Source organism: Arvicola amphibius, chromosome 1 (assembly GCF_903992535.2).
Source record: "Arvicola amphibius chromosome 1, mArvAmp1.2, whole genome shotgun sequence".
Lineage (NCBI taxonomy): Eukaryota > Metazoa > Chordata > Mammalia > Rodentia > Cricetidae > Arvicola > Arvicola amphibius.
In genome coordinates this window covers 150,312,427-150,332,768 of record NC_052047.1, presented here as the reverse complement: position 1 = coordinate 150,332,768, position 20,342 = coordinate 150,312,427, and the positions used below count along the sequence as shown (strand labels likewise).

Below are 20,342 nucleotides of genomic sequence, written 5' to 3'. Positions count from 1 at the left end.
GGAAGGCTGGGCTGGGAGAGGAGGTTAGCGGCTGGGTTGAGGTTACTCACACCCGGTTATTGAGTGCGAGCTGATAGCATCCTCCCTTCAAGCTCCTACCCCCTAGCGTGGATTTCAGAATGTGGTCCTTGGTGCAGGTCTTCTGCAGTAAGAATGTCTGCATCATCGTGTTTGTGTCAGAGTGCGAGAAGGGAACACCCACCTTCACTCATTCCACCGAGAAAAGGTAGAATCCAGCGCCTAGTGTGTATACCATTAGCTAAGTTGGACACAGGGCTTCTCAATGAGGCAGCGTGCAGGCCGTGGGTGTGGCCGTGGGTGTGTGTGGCAGACCATTTTGCCAGTTCTCTCCAGGCCCCTGATTGCTGTTACAGGGCCTGTGATCTGCACAGCTGGTAGGCAGTTGGCATTTCCTTAGCCAGAGGCAATATGTGCAAGAACACACATCCAACCACTAATACATGCAGATACACATGGGGCACACAGCCATGGGCACAAAACCTGTCTTGTGTGTGCCCAGCATTTTCAGAAGACACAAAGGGGCACTTCAGAGATGTCCCCAGAGGAAAAACACACTGAGCTCAACAACTTGCATACTTGTGCACACAGGAACCTGCACAATCAAAGGCAAACACACACCCAAGGTGCTCACAGGGGGAACCTGCCCATGGAGTCACATTAACCAGTGAACGGTACTTCGCAGAGAGCGGTCAGTCCCTGTGTGGCAACCCCTCCAGAGGGCCTCTTTTGACAGCCTGTAAGGGGGATAGGAGGGGACCTACTGCAGAGGGTGTTTCCTAGGCGCTGGAAAGGGAGATTCTTGAACCAAGTCCCAGAGTTGGGACTTACCCTGACCTTGGAAAAACCCTCAAGTTACCACCCTCACCCTCCCACCTCCCTACCCCCACTCCCCACCCCACCCCCCAGCCAAGGCCACTGAGGGAGGAAGAACAGGAACTGCTGAGTCAGGGCCTCTCTGGACCCACACAGCCCACTGCCCCACCCATCCTCCACTGCTCCTCCTCCTGCAGGCTACACACACACCACACACACCACCAACACACACCAAAATGCAGAGGGAACAGACCAAGGCAGGTGCAGTGACCCAGTGACAATGAATCTGAATCTGGGTGGGAGGGAGCAAGGGTGACTCTGGTCTCCTGTCCCTACCTTCAGCTTTTCTCATCAAGGGCAGGAAAGGATCACTGGAGGGTCCTTGCTACAAAACCTTGCTGCCCTCCTCCTCTAGTGGGGGAGGTTCCTTATTCAGATCCCCGAAGAAGGGCTAGCTAGGCCCTACCACTTCAGAATACAACCCTCACATACGGTCTCCCACCCAGTGTGGACATGGTGGGAAGCAGGAAGCAACTCCCTTCTAGGCACATACACAGTCCATAAGGGTCACATAGGGGAGGGAAAACCGTGCAAATATAGGTGCAGGTCCCACACACACAAGTAACAGTCACACACACTGTGTGAAGCCCAGACACCCAGCTCTGACACATCTGAATGACAGTGGAAAGATCAGGTAGGTGTCATCATCCCTGACAGGCAGAGTTGAGCACCAGGCCATACCACACACTGGGAAGAGGCCAGAAGGGGCTGGGGTGCTGGGGAGCCGACCAGGCTGCAGGGATGGAGGGCAGCGGGAGGCAGGGCTGGCAGAGCAGGAGGGCGAGCTGGCTCTTCACAACACAATCGCCGTCTGTCGGTTTATAAGCAACTCAGCCCCCAAATCGTGAAACGGATATTGACTAGCCTCAAGAGGGGGGGAGGGCAGGAGGGGGGCTGAGGACAGAAGGAGAGGCAACGTAGAGGACTCATGAGGGACAGGAGACTAAAGCTGACCCTTGTAACAGGACAGGAGAATGAGGTTGGCCCAGATAAGGACTAGGAGACCAGGTGAAGTGAAGTCAAAAGCTAGAGATGGGCAGGAAGCGGGGGCTCTGGGACAGTGTATTCTCCAAGGAACCTGAGGCCACAGCCAGCTCTGCAGAACGGGGTGACGTGCAGGTAGGGAGTTGGGGTGTTCCTTCTCTGCCCTTGGAACAGTTCAAAGGCTGCCATAGGGAATGCTGCAGTGTGGAGACCTGGAGAGGTAACTCCCATCCTTAGCATTGCTCTCTGGTTCCTCCTGACCAGAGGGGCAGCCTGGTCAGGCTCTAGATCCTCTGGGTGACCCCCACAGACCACCCTCCTGTCCCAAAGTAGCCTTAGAAATGGCCTTGGCCTTACTCAGTTAGTGGTGACACCCACCCACCCCCAAGTTCTCCGTGCCGCCAGCTCAGGAGGGAAGAGCAAGCTGGGTTAGGAGAGACCTCCGGAGCTAAGCAGGATCAATATGCATTTCCTCTGGAAGTCGCTGTCCTTCCGGCTGGCAGCAGCACCAGGCCAAGAGGCTGCAGGACCGTGGAGCTCGGCCCCCACCCTGAGGCACACCAGCCCAAGCCTCTGGCTGTCCCCACCCTCCTAGCTCTCGGCTCTCCCTCCAGTTCTGTCGCTGGAGTCTTCACCCAGGGCCTAAAAGGTTACGTGGAAGGCAGGGGAGTTTACTTATAGGCTAAAAACTCTAGCTGCACCAGGCCCAGCAATTGTAGGGTGCAAAGACTCACAGGTGTCAAAGCTCAGAGTCCCCAAGATTCAGGACCCCCTCCCATTCTAGATCCTTCCCAAGAGTTTTGTGTTCAGAGGTTTTTCTGTTCCTAAGGCCACATTGCCCCCAGGTTCCAGGTGCACATGGGATTGTAAGCCGTCCAGCCTATGGAATTCTGGACCCCAACAGTGTAGTACCCTAGCAGGACAGCGTCTGAGGATGGTAGGCTGAGTGTCCAGATTAATTATTCGGGCCTTTTTATTCCATCTGGAAAATACAAATATTCACAAGATCCTGTACAACCTTAGGGATGCCAGCCCTGGCCCTGACCTCAGTGCATGCCACCCTCGACCCCCACCCTCAGCCCAGCCTCCTGCCCCAGAACCCCAGGCTCCCTGCTCTGCTCCAAGTCATTTCTCCAAAGCAGGAATGAGTCCTTGATAGTTGCAGCTGGGAAGAGAAAAAAACAGAAATTGTAAGGAAGACGACCCCTTGTCAAAGTATGAGCCCACCTGCCCAGGCCAGTGAGATAAGTATCCTTTCCGAGGCCCTCTCCATAAGCTACCCCAGCCCTCTGTGGGGGACTCTGGGGGCAGCCTGCAAAGGGAGGGGGGACCCACCATCTTATAAGTGGATGTCAAACACTCCGTCCTCCACTGCCTGCACCTCCTCTTCTCGGATCTCTGTGGAGAGGGACAGGAGAGTTGTCTGCAAACCCACCCCTGGTCCCTGTGACCTCAGTAACCATCTCTGATCAGAGGAGGCTCTCATCCCTTCCCCGTCCTGGAAGCAGACCCATCCTCCAAAAATCAATCCTCAGAACGACCAAACGACCCCATTTTGAGGCTTATTCTATGTTTCTTTCTGCCGCGGCTCTTCCCGCAGCCACATCTGTGCAGTTTGCTTAAACGTCTTAGAGTCCAGCGCATCTGAAGGCCAACTGCAAACAGTGTTCTCTTTGCTATTTTTGAGGACTTACGGCAACCCAAATGATTGTGGTCAAATTGGCTTAGACCTCAGTTTAGCTTATTGTTCAGACTCTTCTCGGGGAAAATAGTTATTTGGCAAATCGTCGTTGAGCAACAGAGACCCCAAGAGTACCACCCAGAGGTTATGGGAGAAGGGACTTTTATAATGGCAGGCAAAAAAAGAGAAATGCAAATAGTTCATAGAACTCCAATCCCCTAAGAAACATACAACTGGAATCTTGACGCTTCTTTAAAACTGGGGTGCACACCTTTAATCTCAGTACTTGGGAAGCAGAGCTGGCCACAGCTATATAGTAAGACCGTCTCAAAAATAAATTAATTAAATTAAATTAGGGCCTCTCTCCATGTCACCCTCAAAAAGTCGGGAGCCAACCCTTCTTTATCGTCCCACCAAAATAAAAGAATCATGAAGTCTGAACCAGCCAGCATCCAGGATAAGTTTATATGTCATTGACTTTCTGTGGGCCCTCTTACCTGGTGGCCGGGAGCTGCGCCTGCCTGGGCGAGGCAGGGAGAAGCTGAAGGCCCGATGGTGGGTATGTGTCGGTGAGGGTGAAGGCGCAGAGCCCTCCAGGCTCACACTCTGGGCCCTGCGGCGACACTCCACTGACAGGCGGTCTTTGCACTGTTTGTGACAGTTCACACCACAAGCTGAGGGAGCAGAAAAGGGGGAGCCCAGCAAAGGCCATGGGTCAGAAAACTCTCCATACCATCCTTCAGACCTGTACTTCTCCCAGAGTTCTTTGCTCCTGAGAAATCACTCCATCAAACTACAAGTCTCCTCCCAAGTTGCTCTCTTTATGTTAATTTAATACTGGACTATGACCTCTCCAAAGTCCCTTTTCTAGGCAGCTTGCCTCACCACAGCCTTTTAAAAAACAAGCCCCTCCTGTTAGTCAGAATGCCTCTCTAATTACAATGTTCTTTGCTTGCTGGAAATTGCTGCCATCGAAACAAAAATCCCTAGCCCAACACAAACTCTTTCCCCAAACCTCGGTCCAGCAGCGAAGCCATTTGTTCCACTTTATCTTACCTCTGCATTTGAGGCCCTGCTTGTAGATGCCCAGAATCTGCAATACAGGAGGAAACCATGTTGGAGGGGGTTAAGGTTTTCTAGGTCCGGAGAACAAGGCTTGGGGTCTAGGAACTAAGGTGTTTTGCGGGTTGGTTAGCAGCGCTCTGGTGGAGGCGGGACCAGTAGAAGGGCGGGACGTGGGCCGCAACGTAGGGCTGGAGGGGTGGATGGATAGCGCTGCCAGTGTGGGCAGTGGGCGCTCACCAGAGCTTTGCAGTGGCGGCAAGCAACCGGGCGTAGCGAGTTACTCTCCTGGAAGTTGTGTACGAAGCCCATGCGGCCGCCCAGCACCGAGCTGGAGCGCAGGAAGTAGGAGATCATCTCCTCCCGGCTGATGCAGCCATCCCTAGTGGGAGTGGGGACACCTCAGCTTGGATCCTCCCCTGGGGCCAGAGCGGGCATCCCCAACCCCACGGGCGGAGAAAAAGGTCCCGGAAGGTTCGTGCAGGTAACAAGAGGACACTTAGCATCTACCACTAACTAGTGTGGGCTTGGCCAAGTCATTTGCTAGAGTTTTTCTTCCTCAGGACAATGGGAGAACTCGCAGTTGGGTGTCCGCTAAAAAGGCTGGGCGCCACCTGTTCCCGCAGTGTGCTCGGCGCCACACGGCTACACCTGCAGGGCGCCTGAGGACTGGGGTCTCTGAAGAGAACGGGGCAGCTGAGCCTGTGATCTGGGGTTTCCACCAGACCTCGGCTTCCCAAGGGTCCCTTTTCATCCAGGAAATGTATTTTAGGTGCCAGTGTGTTCTAGAAATAGATCTCTCAGTTCAGATCCCAGTTCTGGCTGAGCACGGTGGTTAGTGCCTTTGAAACGAGTTCAAGGCCAGCCAAGTCTACTTAGTGAGTTCCAGTAAAGAAACTCCGTCTCAAACTGCCCTCCCAATAAAAACGAACTTCAGCTCTACTTCTCAGCCCTGTGACCTGGAGCTGACTAATCTGACTGTGATTGAGTTTCCTTATCCCCATTTGGGCAAAGTCCTACTTCTTATGTCCCAGGTCTTGAGGGTACAAGACATGCATACAAATGCCCACTTCTCTTTATTTTTCTATTTTTTACATTTTAATTTGAGATATCCCCCTCATCCCTGCTTTTTGTTTGTTTGTTTTCAGAGACAAGCTCTCATTATGTAGCCCCAGCTGGCCTGGAACTCATTCTGTAGACCAGGCTGGGCAGGAACTCACAGAGATCTGCCTGGTCTGTCTCCCAAGTGCTGGGATTAAGAAAGAGAGCCATTGTAGCTTGCTTCTTTTTTTTGAGACACAGTCTCTTGTAGGTGAGGCTGACCTCAAATGGCTATAGGAGTCTGACCTTGAACTCCTCATCCTCATGCCTCAGTCTCTCAGAAACTGGAATTACAGGCATGTGCCACCACATCCCACTCCTTGGTTACTTCTTGGTGGCTGTCACTTCCACAGCAGGCCTTTATTTGAAACCTGATGTTCAATGCTGTGATGTTGCAGAGCCTCCATCTCAATGGGACTACTGGTGATTTATTTAAAAAAAAAAATTTGAGGGGCTGGAGAGATGACTCAGTGGTTAAGAACCCTGGCTGCTCTTCCAAAAAGACCCAGGTTCAATCCCCAGCAACCACACGGCAACTTACAACTGTCTGTTACTTCAGTTCTAAGGGATCTGATATCTTCACACCAATGCACATAAAATAAAGTTAAATAAAAGTTTTTTTAAAAAATTGAAATATAGACTTTAGCCAGGCAGTGGTGGCACAGCCCTTTAATCCCAGCACTTGGGAGGCGGATCTCTATAAATTTGAGGCCAGCCTGGTCTACAGCGCAAGTTCCAGGACAGTCAGGGCTACACAGAGAAACTCTGTCTTGAAAAATGATAGATAGATAGATAGATAGATAGATAGATAGATAGATAGATAGATAGATAGATGATAGACAGACAGACTTTGTATGACATATGTAAGCTGCATGAAAACCACATTCTCCTGGAATGAGACACACAGATGAATATATAAAATCATGAAAGTAAGAGTTGAGAATTGTTTTGTGACCTTGAGCAGAGGGCTTTTCTACATATCATAAAAATCCAAAAAGCCATCAAAGAAAACGCTGACATATCAAACACGCGAAGCTTTAAAAAAATTTTATATGGAAAAAGACAACATCAGTGACAGACCTGAGAAATTATTTGCAAATATACTCAGCATCAAGGGGTTAATATCCATTAGTACAAATTCTAAAAATCAATGGGAAGACGCACAAACCCAGCAGGATGACAAACAATTAACAGAAGAAATATAAGTGACCAATAAACATATGAATAGATAGTCCGCAGTCGGGTTGGAGAAATACAAATTAACAAAGACACCATTTTCCAACTCAACTGGCAAAATCCTAGGGCTTATTATAGCCTCTGCTCTTGGCAAGGAGGCTGGGACACAGGCACCTGGGCATGGCTGAAGGGGTACAACAGGGTTCAATCTTGTCTGAGGTCAGTTGGCAGTCTCTCTCTCTCTCCTAACTTAGAAGGTACATTTATTTGGATCCACTGATCCTACTTCTAGGAATGTCTCCTCCAGAAACGTTGGCCTGAAGGAGTGGATACAAATACTTTCCCAGAAGCAGGACAGATAATTAATCACAGAGCAGCTCTGGACCATCTCCCTGTACATCGGTTGGAGGAGGCACAGGTGAAGGGATGGCCAGCCACACAGAGCATCCTCTAAAGGATGATGCAGTGTGGACACCAGAGCCCAGTGGCAGATGCTTGCCTGGAATATGTAAGCCCTAGGTTCAGTACCCAGAACCCCAAAATAGCTAAATACATAAATAATAAATAAATTATGCACTCCTACATGAATCCACATGGGAAGATGTGTGTGTGACACAGCAGAGGGCAAACACACAAACAGGCCAGGGATGTGGCTCAGGGATGAAGTGCTTGCCTGGTACGCATAAGGCCCTGGGTTCAAACTCAACACAGAAAAAACTAAACTGTGGGCCAAGATGAGTCATCCCTAGAAACCCAGCACTCCGGAGGCTAAGACTGTAAGGCCAGCTTGGGCTACATAGTATGTTCCCAGCTAGATTAAGTTAGAGTAAGACCCTGTCTCCAAAAAAGAAAGTAAGCAAATAAATAAAATAATAACAAAAGTAATCAACAGTCTTTTAAAATGCACAGATGATTTTGAAGAGATAGGAATCTCCATGTTCCAGACAGAGAGAGCTTCAGAAGCCGTGGTGCAGCACACACCTGGTGCAGACCTCCCACCAGGGGCCTTCGGGGGAGCCCAAGGCAGGAGAATCGGGACTTCCCCACCACACCTAGCTATAGTTAAGTTAGCTGGGGCTGCCCTGGTACACAGAGCAACCTTGACTTAAACAACTTTAAAAAAAAAAGAAGAGGGGGGGCTGGAGAGATGGCTCAGTGGTTAAGAGCACTGTCTGTTCTTCCAGAGATCCTGAGTTCAATTCCCAGCAACCACATGTGGCTCACAACCATCTGTGATGAGATCTGGTGCCCTCTTCTGGCATGCAAGCATACATGAAAGGAATGTTGTATACATAATAAATAAATAAATCTTAAAAAAAAAAAAGCTGCCGGGCGGTGGTGGCGCACGCCTTTAATCTCAGCACTCGGAAGGCAGAGGCAAGCGGGTCTTTGAGTTCGAGGCCAGCCTGGTCTACAAGAGCTAGTTCCAGGACAGGCTCTAGAAACTACAGGGAAACCCTGTCTCGAAAAAACCAAAAAAAAAAAAAAAAAAAAAAAAACAAAAAAGCAGAAGAGGACAAAGAGGAGGAGAGGGGAGAGGTTGGAGAGACGGTTCAGAGGTAAAGAGCACTAGCTGCTCTTCTAGAGGTCCTGAGTTCAATTCCCAGCAACCACACAACCACATGGTGGCTCACAACCATCTATAATAAGATCTGGTGTCCTCTTCTGTACTGCAGGATACATGCAAGAAGAACGCTGTATACATGATAAATAAAAATCTTAAAAAGAAAAAAGAAAAGAGAGACAGCTGCGTACTGTTTAAAAAAAAAGAAGAGACAGCTGGGTACTGTTTAAAAAAAGAAGAGGAAAAAGGAGGAGGAGGAGGAGGAGGAGGAGGAGGAGGAGGAGAAAGAAAGAAAGAAAGAAAGAAAGAAAGAAAGAAAGAAAGAAAGAAAGAAAGAAAGAAAGCAAGCAAGCAAGCATAAGTGGAAGGGATAACAAACTCAAAAGAAGCAGTGAGCTGGGACTGGTCTCCTCTGAGTCTGAGGGAGCTAGAGATGAGACCCAGGGCCCTGTGTACGCTAAGCCCAGGAGCTGCCGCTGACCTACACAGCCCAGGTAAACAGCCTCCTCCGTCTTTAGGAGCCCAATAATGAGGTTGGGTGGCTGAATTTATATAAGGTTGAGTCTTAGGGCTGAGACTCTGTGAAGTAAAACAAAAGCAAACCCACCCACCAGCCCAGGGAGAAAACATGGAACTGGGAGCTTCTACTGCAGTCTGGCCACCAGTGGGGACAGATCCACTAGTTTGTCGATGAAACACATTGCATACCAAAATCATTTTACATGGGTGCCAAAAAGGACAAAAGCAGCCAGGCATGGTGGCACACATTTGTGATCACAGCACTAGAGAAAATAAGGAAGGATCACTTTGAGTTTGAGGCCAGCCTAAGCTAGATAATGAGTTCAAGCTAGCCTGGGCTACATAATGAGGAAAAGAAGTTTAGCTTTAGGTTTTTTTTTTTTTTTTTTTGAGACAATGTTTCTCTGTGTAGAACAGACTCACAGAAACCCTCCTGCCTCTGACCTTGCTTTTTTTTTTCTTTAAACATTTTATTCATTGGGAATTTACTTTACTACCTGGATTCTGCTTTTAGCATCAATTTTTGTAATGTGGGAACAAAAATAATAAACTTTTTTTTTCAGACAGATAGCCTCATGTAGCCCAGGCTAGCTTCAAAATTGCTATGTAGTTGAAGATGATTTTGAGCTTTTGACTGCCCTTGCTTTCCACCTCCCAAATGCTAGGGACTTTAGGAGAGTGTCTCTACACCCCGTTATACTAAAGATGAAACCCAGGGCTTCTTGCATGTTGAGGCAGACACTCTACCAACTGAGACACATTCCCAGCCCCCAAACCCACATATTTTTAAATACAGGGTACATTTAAAAATAAATCAACCTGGGATGGACTGTAAATTTTGACTGGGGTTGTTGTCATCTCAGCAAAAAGTGGGCATAAACATGGTTTGGAGAGGCACATTTAACCTGCTTCAGAGTACCCAGATTTTTCTTTCCAAATTGTCAGCATATGAATTGTGGATAAGCAAGTGGGTGCTGCTAATTACGGCCTTTCTTACTGTTCATTAAAGCCAGCTACCCAGGGGCTCAACTTCCCCACACTGTTGGCAGCTGTGAGCTCCACAAATAAAATAGTGTTCTCTTTGCAAGGCTCAGGTGGGGCTCCCCATCTGTCCAAACTAGCAAGGTAACACTATCCCTCCATGGCTGGCAGCTTCCTCCCACCCCAAAACATCACAGCCACAGCTTCCCAGGCAAGGCCTTGCTCTCTGCACACCCAAGGGGAAGTGGGTTGATGCCTTCCCTCTACCCTGCCCCCCCAGGCTCTAGTCCTCCTCACTGGTTCTGGTCCAGGTCCCCAAAGGCGCTGAGATAAGGGAAGTTGCCCCGGATGATCTGGAACTCCTCCTGGGAGATGTGCCCGTCCCCGTCAACGTCAAAGTTCCGGAACACAGACTGCAGAGGAGCACACGAGGCCAGGAGAAGGGCGAATTAAAAGGAGCATCTGAGCCCATGTCCCTTTTCAGCCCTGCCTCCCCAGCCCACAATGCAGCTAGTGTGCTGTGCTCTGTGCCTCCTGGGGACAACCAGAGCACTGGCCATCAGATATGGCACTAACGGTGGCTCCCGGGGCAAGGCGCTGGAGAAACATTGCTTCACAGAGCCCTGCTCCCAGCAGGTTCCCTTGGCCTCCAGGCCGCTCACCTCCACCATCTTCTCAATGTGCTCTGCCACCAAGGCCTGGTCCAGCTTAGGCTTGGCAACTGAGGTCCACTCTTCTAGCACAGGAGGTCGGGGAGGCGGGGTGCAGCTGGTCGGGCTGGTTGGCTGTGGAAACGGTCAGGTCTGAGCCAGGGCCAGAATGGGAATGAACCTAAGGCTCCAATAAACAGAAAGAAAGAGCCTGCCCAAAGCCAGCCCCACCCCCACCCCCAGGATGCCCTGTCAAGCAAGTAGGTGGGTGCAGCGTATGGGGAATGTTCTTTCTGTCCTTGCACCCTAGAATCCTCAAGTGCAAAGTGAAGGGTGAGGGGCTCCCTTACCGAAGACTTGGAACGTGGCTCACGCTGCAGGGAGAGCTGGTACAGCTCATCCTCCGTCTGATACTGATCCAGGGACACCTGAGACACATAGGACTTGTCATACCCTCATGGTCCTGCTCCCCTCTTACACAAAAGCTACAAATCTAGGACCCCAGGACTGCCAGTCTGCCTGATGTGAAAGCTAAACTCAGGACAAAGGCCAGCTTAGGAAGATATCCCAAAACACCTCCATGCCAGCCGGCCCACAGAGCAAGGCTTTAAAAATAATGCACTGCCAAATATCAGCCCAAGACTGGAGTCAGAACCTTTGCCTAAAGCAGGCATGTCCCTGTGATCCAAACACTTTGGAGGCTCAAGCAAAGAGACCTCCTAGAACCACCTCAGAGTTCAGTGCAAACCTCAGAGTTCAGTGCAAACCTCAGAGTTCAGTGCAAACCCCAGAGCCCAGGCTAAACTTCAGCTCCTTCTGAACCCAGCAAGCCCACAACCATAGCAAATGCAAACACAGGACATTGTGCCCACTCCCTCACCGTGAGTAGACTCAGCAAGTCAGGGTTGGCTTGCACTGGTGGTCGCAGGCTGGTCACCATGGCCAGCTCCTCCAGAATGCTAAAAAGTTGCCTCATCTTGGCTCCATTGAGCCTGGTCCTACCCGGGTCCAGCCAGTCAGGCAGCGCCAGCTGCAAGGCCACCAGATCCTTGAGGTGCACACCCAGGATAGGGAAGCGGAAGCCCACGCAGGCCGCCAGCCTACGCCGGTAGTTGCTGTAGTTGCCGGTGGCTGTCACTAATTCCGTCAGGCCTTCCCAGAGCTGGGGAGGGGAGATCAGAGCGTCACTCACACATACCACTCAACCGTCCTCCTACCTCAGCCCTAGAACTGTGGGAATGGAGGAGGATGAGGTCAAGGTAGGCAGAAATGTCACACCTTCCTTACTGACTCCCACCCAGTACTGCTCTCTCAAACTTCAGGGGTCAGAGCTCTTAAGTTAGGAGTCCAAGGAAACAATTACGACCAGCTACCTTACACGCACCCAGGGCTGAGCACGGGTTATCAACATTTAAGCACAGATCTATTGACCAAGAAGGATGTTATTACACAGCGTGTCTGGTGGTGGTAAATAGTGGGAAAACCTTAAACTGAGTATGGTCACATAAACCCAGAATTGCAGCAGTGGGAAGGCAGATGCAGGAGGATCACTGTGGGCTTGAATTTGTATATTCAAAACCAGCCCCATCTACACAGTGAGTTCTAAGCTAGCCAGTATTATACAAAACCTTGTCTCAAAAAGTGGTTGAGGTCAGCAGGGCGATGGTGATGTACACCTTTAATTCCAGCACTTGGGAAGCAGAGGCAGAGGGATCTCTGTGAGTTTGAGGCCGCCTGGTCTACAGAGCGAGTTTCCAGGACAAGCCCGGGCTGCACAGAGAAACCTTGCCTCTAGAAAAAAAAGCAGTGGTAGGGGTCCCACACACAAAAAAAAAAAAGCTTGAGAAATGGGTGCAGTTCTGTTGGTATAGTGCTTGTCTATTATGCATAAGGCTCTGGATTTGATTCCTAGAACCCCCATAAACCAGGTGTGGGGGTATTTGTCTCTGACAAGAGGCAGAGGCAAGAGATCAAGAGTGCAAGGTCATCCTTGGCCACACCCCAAATTCAAGGACAGCCTAGAATATGAGACCCAATCTCAAAAACAAACCCCGTGGAAGTGCACTCAGGAGACAGACAGAGGCAGGCAGATCTCTGCAGGTTCGAGGCCAGCCTGGTCTACGTAGGGATTTCTAGGACTACCAGAACTACACAGTGAAACCTTGAATCAAAAAAGAAATAAAAAGAGAGAGAGGGAGGAAAAGAGAGACAGAAGAAAAGAGAGAGAAGAGGCTGGCAAAATGGCTGAGTGGGTAAAGGCTTGCCACCGAGGACCTGGGCTTAATCTCCAAGGTCTGTGTGGTAAAGAGAGAGAACAGACCCCTGCCGCTTGCCCTCTGAGCTCCACCCAAGAGCTGTGGCGTGGACACATGTACACACCCACATATGAGCACACATACACCCACATATGAGCACACATATACCCACATATGAGCACACATACACCCACATATGAACACACATACACCCACATATGAGCACACATACACCCACATATGAGCACACATACACCCACATATGAGCACACATACACCAAATGAATTCATATATAAAAAAGAATACAACAATACAACAAATACTAAATTAGGACAGACTTAACAATAACATGGGACAACGAAAATGAGCAATTGCCCCACACAACAGGATGGAAGGCCTCTCCAGACAGAAAAAAATCACATGTGCTCCTCCTACTCAGAGCAACAAAATGGGATGCGCAAACACTAAAGCTAGGAAGCAAAGGAAAGCCCTCATCATGGAGGCCCCGACCCTGACCCAATACTTGGGCAGGGGTCACTGTATCATCCTTTAAGGGGAAGCATGTTTTCTGGGCTCTTGTTTGTTTAGACTTAGTGCTCGGTCAGAGTCCAGTGCACACTACCCCTCAGCACACTCCAGTCAACAGTCTTCATTTCCTTATTTTTTTTAAGATTTAATGCTGGGCAATAGTGCTGCACGCCTTTAATCCCAGCACTTGGGAGGCAGAGGCAGGTGGATCTCTGAGTTCAAGGCCAGCCTCGTCTACAGAGTAAGTTTCAGTATAGCCAGGGCCATACAGAGAAACTCTGCCTTGGAAAAACAAAAGAAAATTATTTTATTCTATGCATGTGGGCTGTTCTGCATCACAGCATGCCTGGGCCAGCTTGTGGGTGCTAGGTATTGAACCTGGGTCCTCTGCAAGAGCAAGTACTTTTAACCACTGAGCCATCTCTCCAGACCCCAGTGTACTTTTAAAACTACATAGTGATTTTTGCTCTTTTATAATTATTGTTTTTTCTGAGACAGGGTCTCATGAGGTGGTCACTGGGGAGATGGCCCCTCAGGAAAGCATGAAGACCCAAGTGTGGATCCCTGGCACCCACATAAAAGTCAGGCTATAACCAAAACACTCAGTGATGGAGAAAAACAGACCATTGGAGCTCACTGGCCAGTTGGTCTAGCCAGCTGGTGAGTTCTGGGTCCAGAAAAAGACCCTATCTCAAGAAAAAATGGGGCTGGAGAAGCGGCGCAGAGGTTAAGGTTGCTGAGCTTCCAGAAAGCCAGAGTTCTGTTTCCAGTACCCAGGTCAGGTAGCTCACACCTGCATGCGACTCCAGCTCCAAAGAATCCACCTGGTCTCCACGGGCACATGAACATACATGGCATGCACACATACCCATCAATAAAATAAACGAATAAGAATTCTTTTTAAAAATGGAGAGAGTGGCAGAGGAAGCGACTAAATGTCAACCTTTGTTCTCCCACATGCACTTGTGCACACACATACACTATACATACTCATACATACACACATTAAAAAAAGAAATTAGCTTTGGGACCAAGCAGACCTGGGGCCCGCCACTGTCGCTTGCGTTGTACAGCTTAGAGCTCTCATTTCTTCCTCCAAGCCTCAGTTTCCCCCACTGTAGACAACAGTCGTGCCCAGGCTGCAACCCTGGAAGTACAGGCCCCTCCTGAACCAGGTACCTTGATGGTCTCAGGGCTGACATGGCTGTGGGTCTCCTTGAGGCGTGAGATGGAGCTGTGGCTCAGGCCTCCAACAACAGCCATCAGTGTGTTGAAGTTCTGCAGCTGCAGCAGCTTCTGAGAGGCAAATAGGGAGGGGGAGGCAATGCGTCACTGGAGAGAAGGGGAAGGGCTTGATGACCACGGGGAGGCTGGGTACACGGAAAAATGGGCACCTCTGCCACATGCACGAAGTGTGTGATGACCAGCGCCCGCTGCGTGGCTGTGGGCTTGCTGAGGATCATGAGCTGGACCCACTGTGAGACACTGTTGAAGAGGGAGATGAATCGCTCCAGGACGGGATTGTCTACGGTGCAGCCGTGGGTCCACAAAGCTGTGATAGTCCTGGAACTGTGGGCAGGTGGACTGAGGTGCCCTGCTGACCTCTCCCATGGCTCTAAGCCTGGCTCACCCTCCCACTGTCATTGATGGAACCACCCGACCATGCTCAAGAGCCAGCCTATTCCCAAGTCTTGGCCCTTTCTGGAACTCCCTTCTCAACCCGCACGGCACCCAATCACAAGCCTGCAGGCCACACCAGGATCTTGCAGAAGGAGCGATACTCCAAGTAGGTGAGATGCTCTGCCAGCTCCATAGGCTCCAAGTGATCAAACAACAGGGACAATCTTGCGTCTTTTTTCTGTTCCACGGGTTCCGCTGAGTCACCCCTGCCGCTTCCACTTGTAGGTGGGGCTGGGGGAGCAGGGGTAGTGAGCCCTGTGCCGGAAGTGTCCCCTGCCTCCTATGACCCCACATATACTCAGACATGCCACTCAAACTGAGCTGGGACCTAAACAACAGGGGCCACCATCCTAAGCATTACCATCCCCGAGTCCCAGCAACTCCTCACACATCCCCTTAACCATGCACTCAACACACGGATGGACAACGTACTCTGTGCCAGGCGCTGTGCTAGGCGCTGGGGTACAGAGATGAGCAAGACACGGTTCCTGCCCTCGAGGAGCTCACAATCTACCGGGGGAGACAGACACAGAAACATGCCATCACCAAACAGTGGGACACATGTTCCCAGGGCTCTGGGCAGGAGTCTGCACAAAGCATCTCGGGAAAACACAGGAAAGAAAGGCAAATTCTGCCCTGGAAGAGTAGCGTCTATGCCTTCACCAGGCAGGGGCGTCACACTCGTGCTGAGTCTGGTGAGAATGGAGGAGACAGGGCAACAAGAGCGAGTACCGTGGAGAGGAAGGATGCAGGACACAGACAATGGCGAGGGGACCCAAAGAGCCGCAGTATGAAGTGTGTGGATGCAGGGAAGCGCCACGGGAGACAGGACAGGAACGTCAGGCTGGCCTGATGCCACGAAGGGCCTTAATAGCTGGAGGTGTGTTGAAGGTGACAGGGAGCCATGGGGGGTTTAAAGCAAGAGTGACATGACCCTCACTCATTCAGTTCAACAGACATTTATTAAGCACATATGGTGGAGGCTGCTTAGTGCCCCGAGCTCCCCCACCCCACGCACACGTTCTCGATGTCGATGAGGCTGCTGTGCCTTCGGTTCCCTTCTTGGTCTAACAGAGCCTTCAGCTCTTTGATCTGCTCAGCCAGCTCTGGGTTCAAGTCAAACTCTGCTGGGAATGCTGAGATCCAGTACCTGGTGGAGGGGCAGGCAGAGTCAAGTCACCTAGGGCGGCCCTCCCTCCCTTCGCCATCCCCAAGGGGGTAAGGGAAGGAACTATGAGGACTGTGTCAACCCCCAAAGAGCGAGGTAAAGAGTCTCAAAGTATGTTCTATTCAAACACCCGCCCACCCCACCCCCATCCTCCAACGCTTTTCTTCTCATCACCAACTCCATACACCAGCAGAAGATAGCAAAGCCAGCAGCACAGCTGGACAGCGTCCCCCAGCAAGCCCTCATGGTCAGTCCCCTGGATGCTGTCCACTCCTGCAGCCCATCTGAAGCTTGAGAAAGGCAGTAAGAGGAGGGGCCAGGGCCCAGACTCACCTGACTAGGTGACACGTTTTCACCTGTAGAGAATTAGAGTTGTCTGTCCGGGATTGCTGATAGGTAAGGGGAGTTAAGGACAACAGCACAGAACCTAAGGCTAGGAACCGGAGCAGAGAGCGGGACCTGAGTACCCTGAGTGTGGGGCTCTAGGCAAAGCCTGGGTTCCAAGAGGATTCAGGGAGAGGGGATGAACACTGTGGGAGCAGCCATTGATGGAGGTAGAGGGCTGGACTCCACCATAGGTGGAGAGGAGGATTTAGCCTTAAAGAAGGGCAAGAGGACTGGACAGAGCAGGGGCAGATCCAAGACCTTAGGGGAAAGTGAGGGCAAGGCCTAGTCACAGAGGAGACCAAGACCTCAGCTAGGCACAAGGTAAAGCCCTAGGAGACTAGACAGCCTCCGCTAAGGCCCTGAGCAAGCTAAGCAGGATGGGCTCGTGAACCAACACCCCGGGCCTCAGCCATTCCCGCCAAGGATATAAGTGGAGCAGTTTCGCAGCCAGCTGAGAGGAAGGTATGTACCAGGGGTGCATCATGAGAAACATGCGCACTAGCTGCGGGATCTCGCACCTTTCCGGAGTCATCTTGCTCCAAAAGTCAAAGAGAGGGTAGTGACCCTTGGTCGGGAGACTCAGCTGGCAAGCCTAGTCTGGTGTCAGGTCCCCTGGTCTGCACTCCTGACCCCCGCCCATCTACTGCTTTTCCCAGCACTCCAGAACCTGGAGGTCGAAGTTGAGAAAGAAGTTTGGGTGTGGCAAGGGGTACTACAAGGATCCAGGAGCTGGAGGAGGGGAGGCTTGGAGCAAGCCCATAGTCCGGAGGGGAACCAGCTGGGGCGGAAGGAGCCTTGGTTCCCGGCGGGGTCAAGAATCCAGAGGTCATTTCCTGAGTGCTGTGGGGAAGGGGCACCCCTTCACCAGATAAACCAACCCCCATCATACCGAAACAGTTCCCAGGCTAGAGATAGAGTTCCTCCGGATCCCCCAGGGAAACAGATAATGCCCCTCCCAGGTCAGAGTTGGGAGCTCCCCAGCTCCCCAATTCCCTGCCGTATGGATAAAAGGTATATTTGGGGTACCCCTCTGCAAAGAAGAGGGGCTTTCGTTAAGTTGGACTGCACGATGGGAGGGAGCCTGGGTAGGTCCTGGCCAGGGGGTCTGCTTTCAGGGTGTGCCCCTTCGTGCTGGCAGGCACCTCACCAAGGCTTCGATGCAGCCTCGGAGCAGCTCTCTACGGTGCAACCCTTGTCCAAAGTCCAAGAGTGCTCGCCATGGCCGCCGGTGCCGGAGGGCTGGACCCAAGGCTATTGCTGCCCACGAGGCTCGAACCCTACCCTTGTCCTGGGAGAAACAGAGTGGAGTTAGCGGAGGCACCGGGGGAGCGTCCGGGCGCAAAGGAACGGGCGGAGCAGGCACGCCCCCTGCTGGGCAGGGGCGGAGTTGTCTACTGCTGCCACTCCCGGGGTTAAACGGTCCTGCCCTGGGATGGTGCAACCCGCTAGTTGGGAAATGGACTAGCCGAGAGGCTTCCGGCCCACCCGCAGAGTCGCGGGAAGGTAGAAGGACTCTACTAGAATTAGGGACGAGCTAGGACCCCAGGGGTTAGATGCTGCCTCAAGCCTCCTAGCGGGCCCTGCTCTCCTAGTGCTTGCACCACACAGGCACCTGCAGCACCCCACAGGCACCTGCAGCACCCCGCAGCTTGGTTCTGTGCTCCTCCCGCTTCCCCTCCCTTAACAGCCTCCCTTCCCCCGCAGGGTTATTTTGGGAACCCAGTGCCTGAGGGGACCTCGGAGGAATTTCACCCTAGGATGGGAGGAGGGAGGAGAGAACCCAGGCGTCCTGCCCACATCGCCCCCTCCTAGGCTCCCCGCGAGTGGGAGGCGGGGTGGTAGCATCCCCCAGGGGCCTGCCCTTGGGGAGGAGGACCGGAGTGGAGAAGAACATTCTTGGGGCGGGGGTGAGGGTAGCCCACTGCGGCTGGGAGGTGTCAGTGGGAAGCCAGAGCCTGGGAACCGCGGGCTCCTAAGCCACATGCACGAAGGTCCCAGGGGTGCCGGCTCAGCCCCTCCAGAATTGCCATGTATCTCCCCAGCCTGGGCTCCTGACCTCCCACCCACCCTGCTGCATAGTTAAATTGTGTGTGAGAGCACCAAGTAGAGTGCCCAGAAGGGGCCGCTAGCGCCATGGGGGTGCCATGGCCTGCATGACACCATTAAGTAACCCTGGTCACCCGCGAGGACTATAAGCACCCATACAGGGACAAACACCCATTCTCTAGACAAGTTATCTACCGGAGGCCGTAACTTACATGACCTACATTAAGAGCAAGAGGGCCCATCTCACACACACCAGTCACAGACACTCCCGTCCTGTCACACACAATGGCACCCACACCCCATGCACACCTGCAATGAAAAGCCTCAACCACACATACCCAGGTCCGTTACTCCAGAATCCAAACCGCACGCAGTTCTTCTCCCAGACCGTCTGTTCACTTGAACCAGCCCAGCCTCTGATCCCTAGGCCACAGTAGCTGTGACATCTGCACACGTGTGCACACACGCAAAAACTGTGCATCTCCACCCATGCACACTCCCACACACATGCACATACCCCCGTGGTTGCGCACACACCCATTCCGCCGCCCCTCCCCCTTCTACCATGCTCCAGGACAAGCAGCCCCAGCGGCTGGGGTTCCTCACACTCTTGGACCATGCCAGAGCCTTGCCCAAAGGAAAGGGGACCTCGCCCTACACACACAAACTCCCCCACATTAGGCAGTCCTTCCGAGGACTTCTCAGAGCCATTCCCTCGTGACTCTATTGCTTCCTAGCCGGGTGACCTTGAGAATCATTTGGCCTCTTTAAACCTCAATTTTCCCATCTGTCAAATGGGGACTTGCACGGGAGGGCCTGGTAGAGACGTGTCAGGCTAGCACCGGTATACCACCGACTTCCCCCTCCCGCGGGTGGCTCTAAGTGCTTTAGCCCCTCAGTAAGCTCTGTCCTACCCAGGACCCGGCCCGCAAATTCTCCACCCACCCGCAGTCCCCGCCGGCCTGCCTCTAGGGGATCCCAAGGGACCACGCCCTCTGTGTCCCACGCCTCGCCCGCGCGCGCGTGCTCGCTCACTCACTCTTGGGACCCGCAGCGCGGAGCCCGCACCCTGCCCGGCCCGCGCCACCTGGGTGCGCTCCCGCCCGCCGGCCTCGCTGCGGCTGCGGCTCCAACCCGCTCTCCGCGCCACGGCCCAGCGCCCCGCCGCCCCGCCCCCTCCCCGCCCCTGCGCCCCGCGCCGCGCCTTCGCCACTGGGGACTCCCCCTCTCGGCCCGCGCGCGTTGGGCCCTGCAGCAGCTTAACCCCTCCCCTGCCACCCCAGAGCGCGTAGCTGCGGGCGGGGGGCTGCGCCACTGGTGGCGTGGGGTGTCGTGCGGCAGCCCTCCCCCACCACGACACCCCCAGGCTCTGCGCCCCGCCTGGGTGTTGCACGGAGGAAGCCGGGAGGGGCAGGAAGCGGACTGCGGTGGGGAAGGGGCGCCCCGCCCAGCCCCCCGGCCCGGGTTCCTGTTTTCGAGACAAACCGTTCCCACGGGGTTCACCCTGCCCGGGCCCGGGCGTCTTCCTGCGGGCGGCAGAGGCCCAGGCCTGGTGGAGGTCGCGGGCGTGGGGTTGCGGGTCCTTGCGATGGCCTGGGGGAGGGGCTAGGACAATATACGAGGTTTTTTTGGTTGAGTGGAGCCTCATGGGGCGAGGAATGAATG

The 20,342-nt window shown here is 52.6% G+C and overlaps 1 protein-coding gene across 1 annotated transcript; it reads right to left on the bottom strand.

The window, feature by feature from the left end:
* Positions 1–2,852: 2,852 nt before the first annotated feature.
* Positions 2,853–19,807, bottom strand: Rasgrp2 (RAS guanyl releasing protein 2). The gene is given in 25 exon segments (XM_042054422.1): positions 2,853–3,043; positions 3,214–3,276; positions 4,057–4,233; positions 4,616–4,652; positions 4,862–5,003; positions 10,260–10,375; positions 10,625–10,747; positions 10,963–11,040; positions 11,493–11,774; positions 14,576–14,692; positions 14,791–14,940; positions 14,942–14,965; positions 15,153–15,245; positions 15,248–15,280; positions 15,283–15,307; positions 16,095–16,226; positions 16,578–16,640; positions 17,060–17,139; positions 17,141–17,167; positions 17,779–17,810; positions 17,813–17,834; positions 17,837–17,908; positions 18,890–18,950; positions 19,012–19,056; positions 19,058–19,807. Coding segments are annotated over 24 exon segments (2,229 nt in total). The 5' UTR covers positions 19,297–19,807; the 3' UTR covers positions 2,853–3,043; positions 3,214–3,217.
* Between the last annotated feature and the right edge of the window lie 535 nt (positions 19,808–20,342).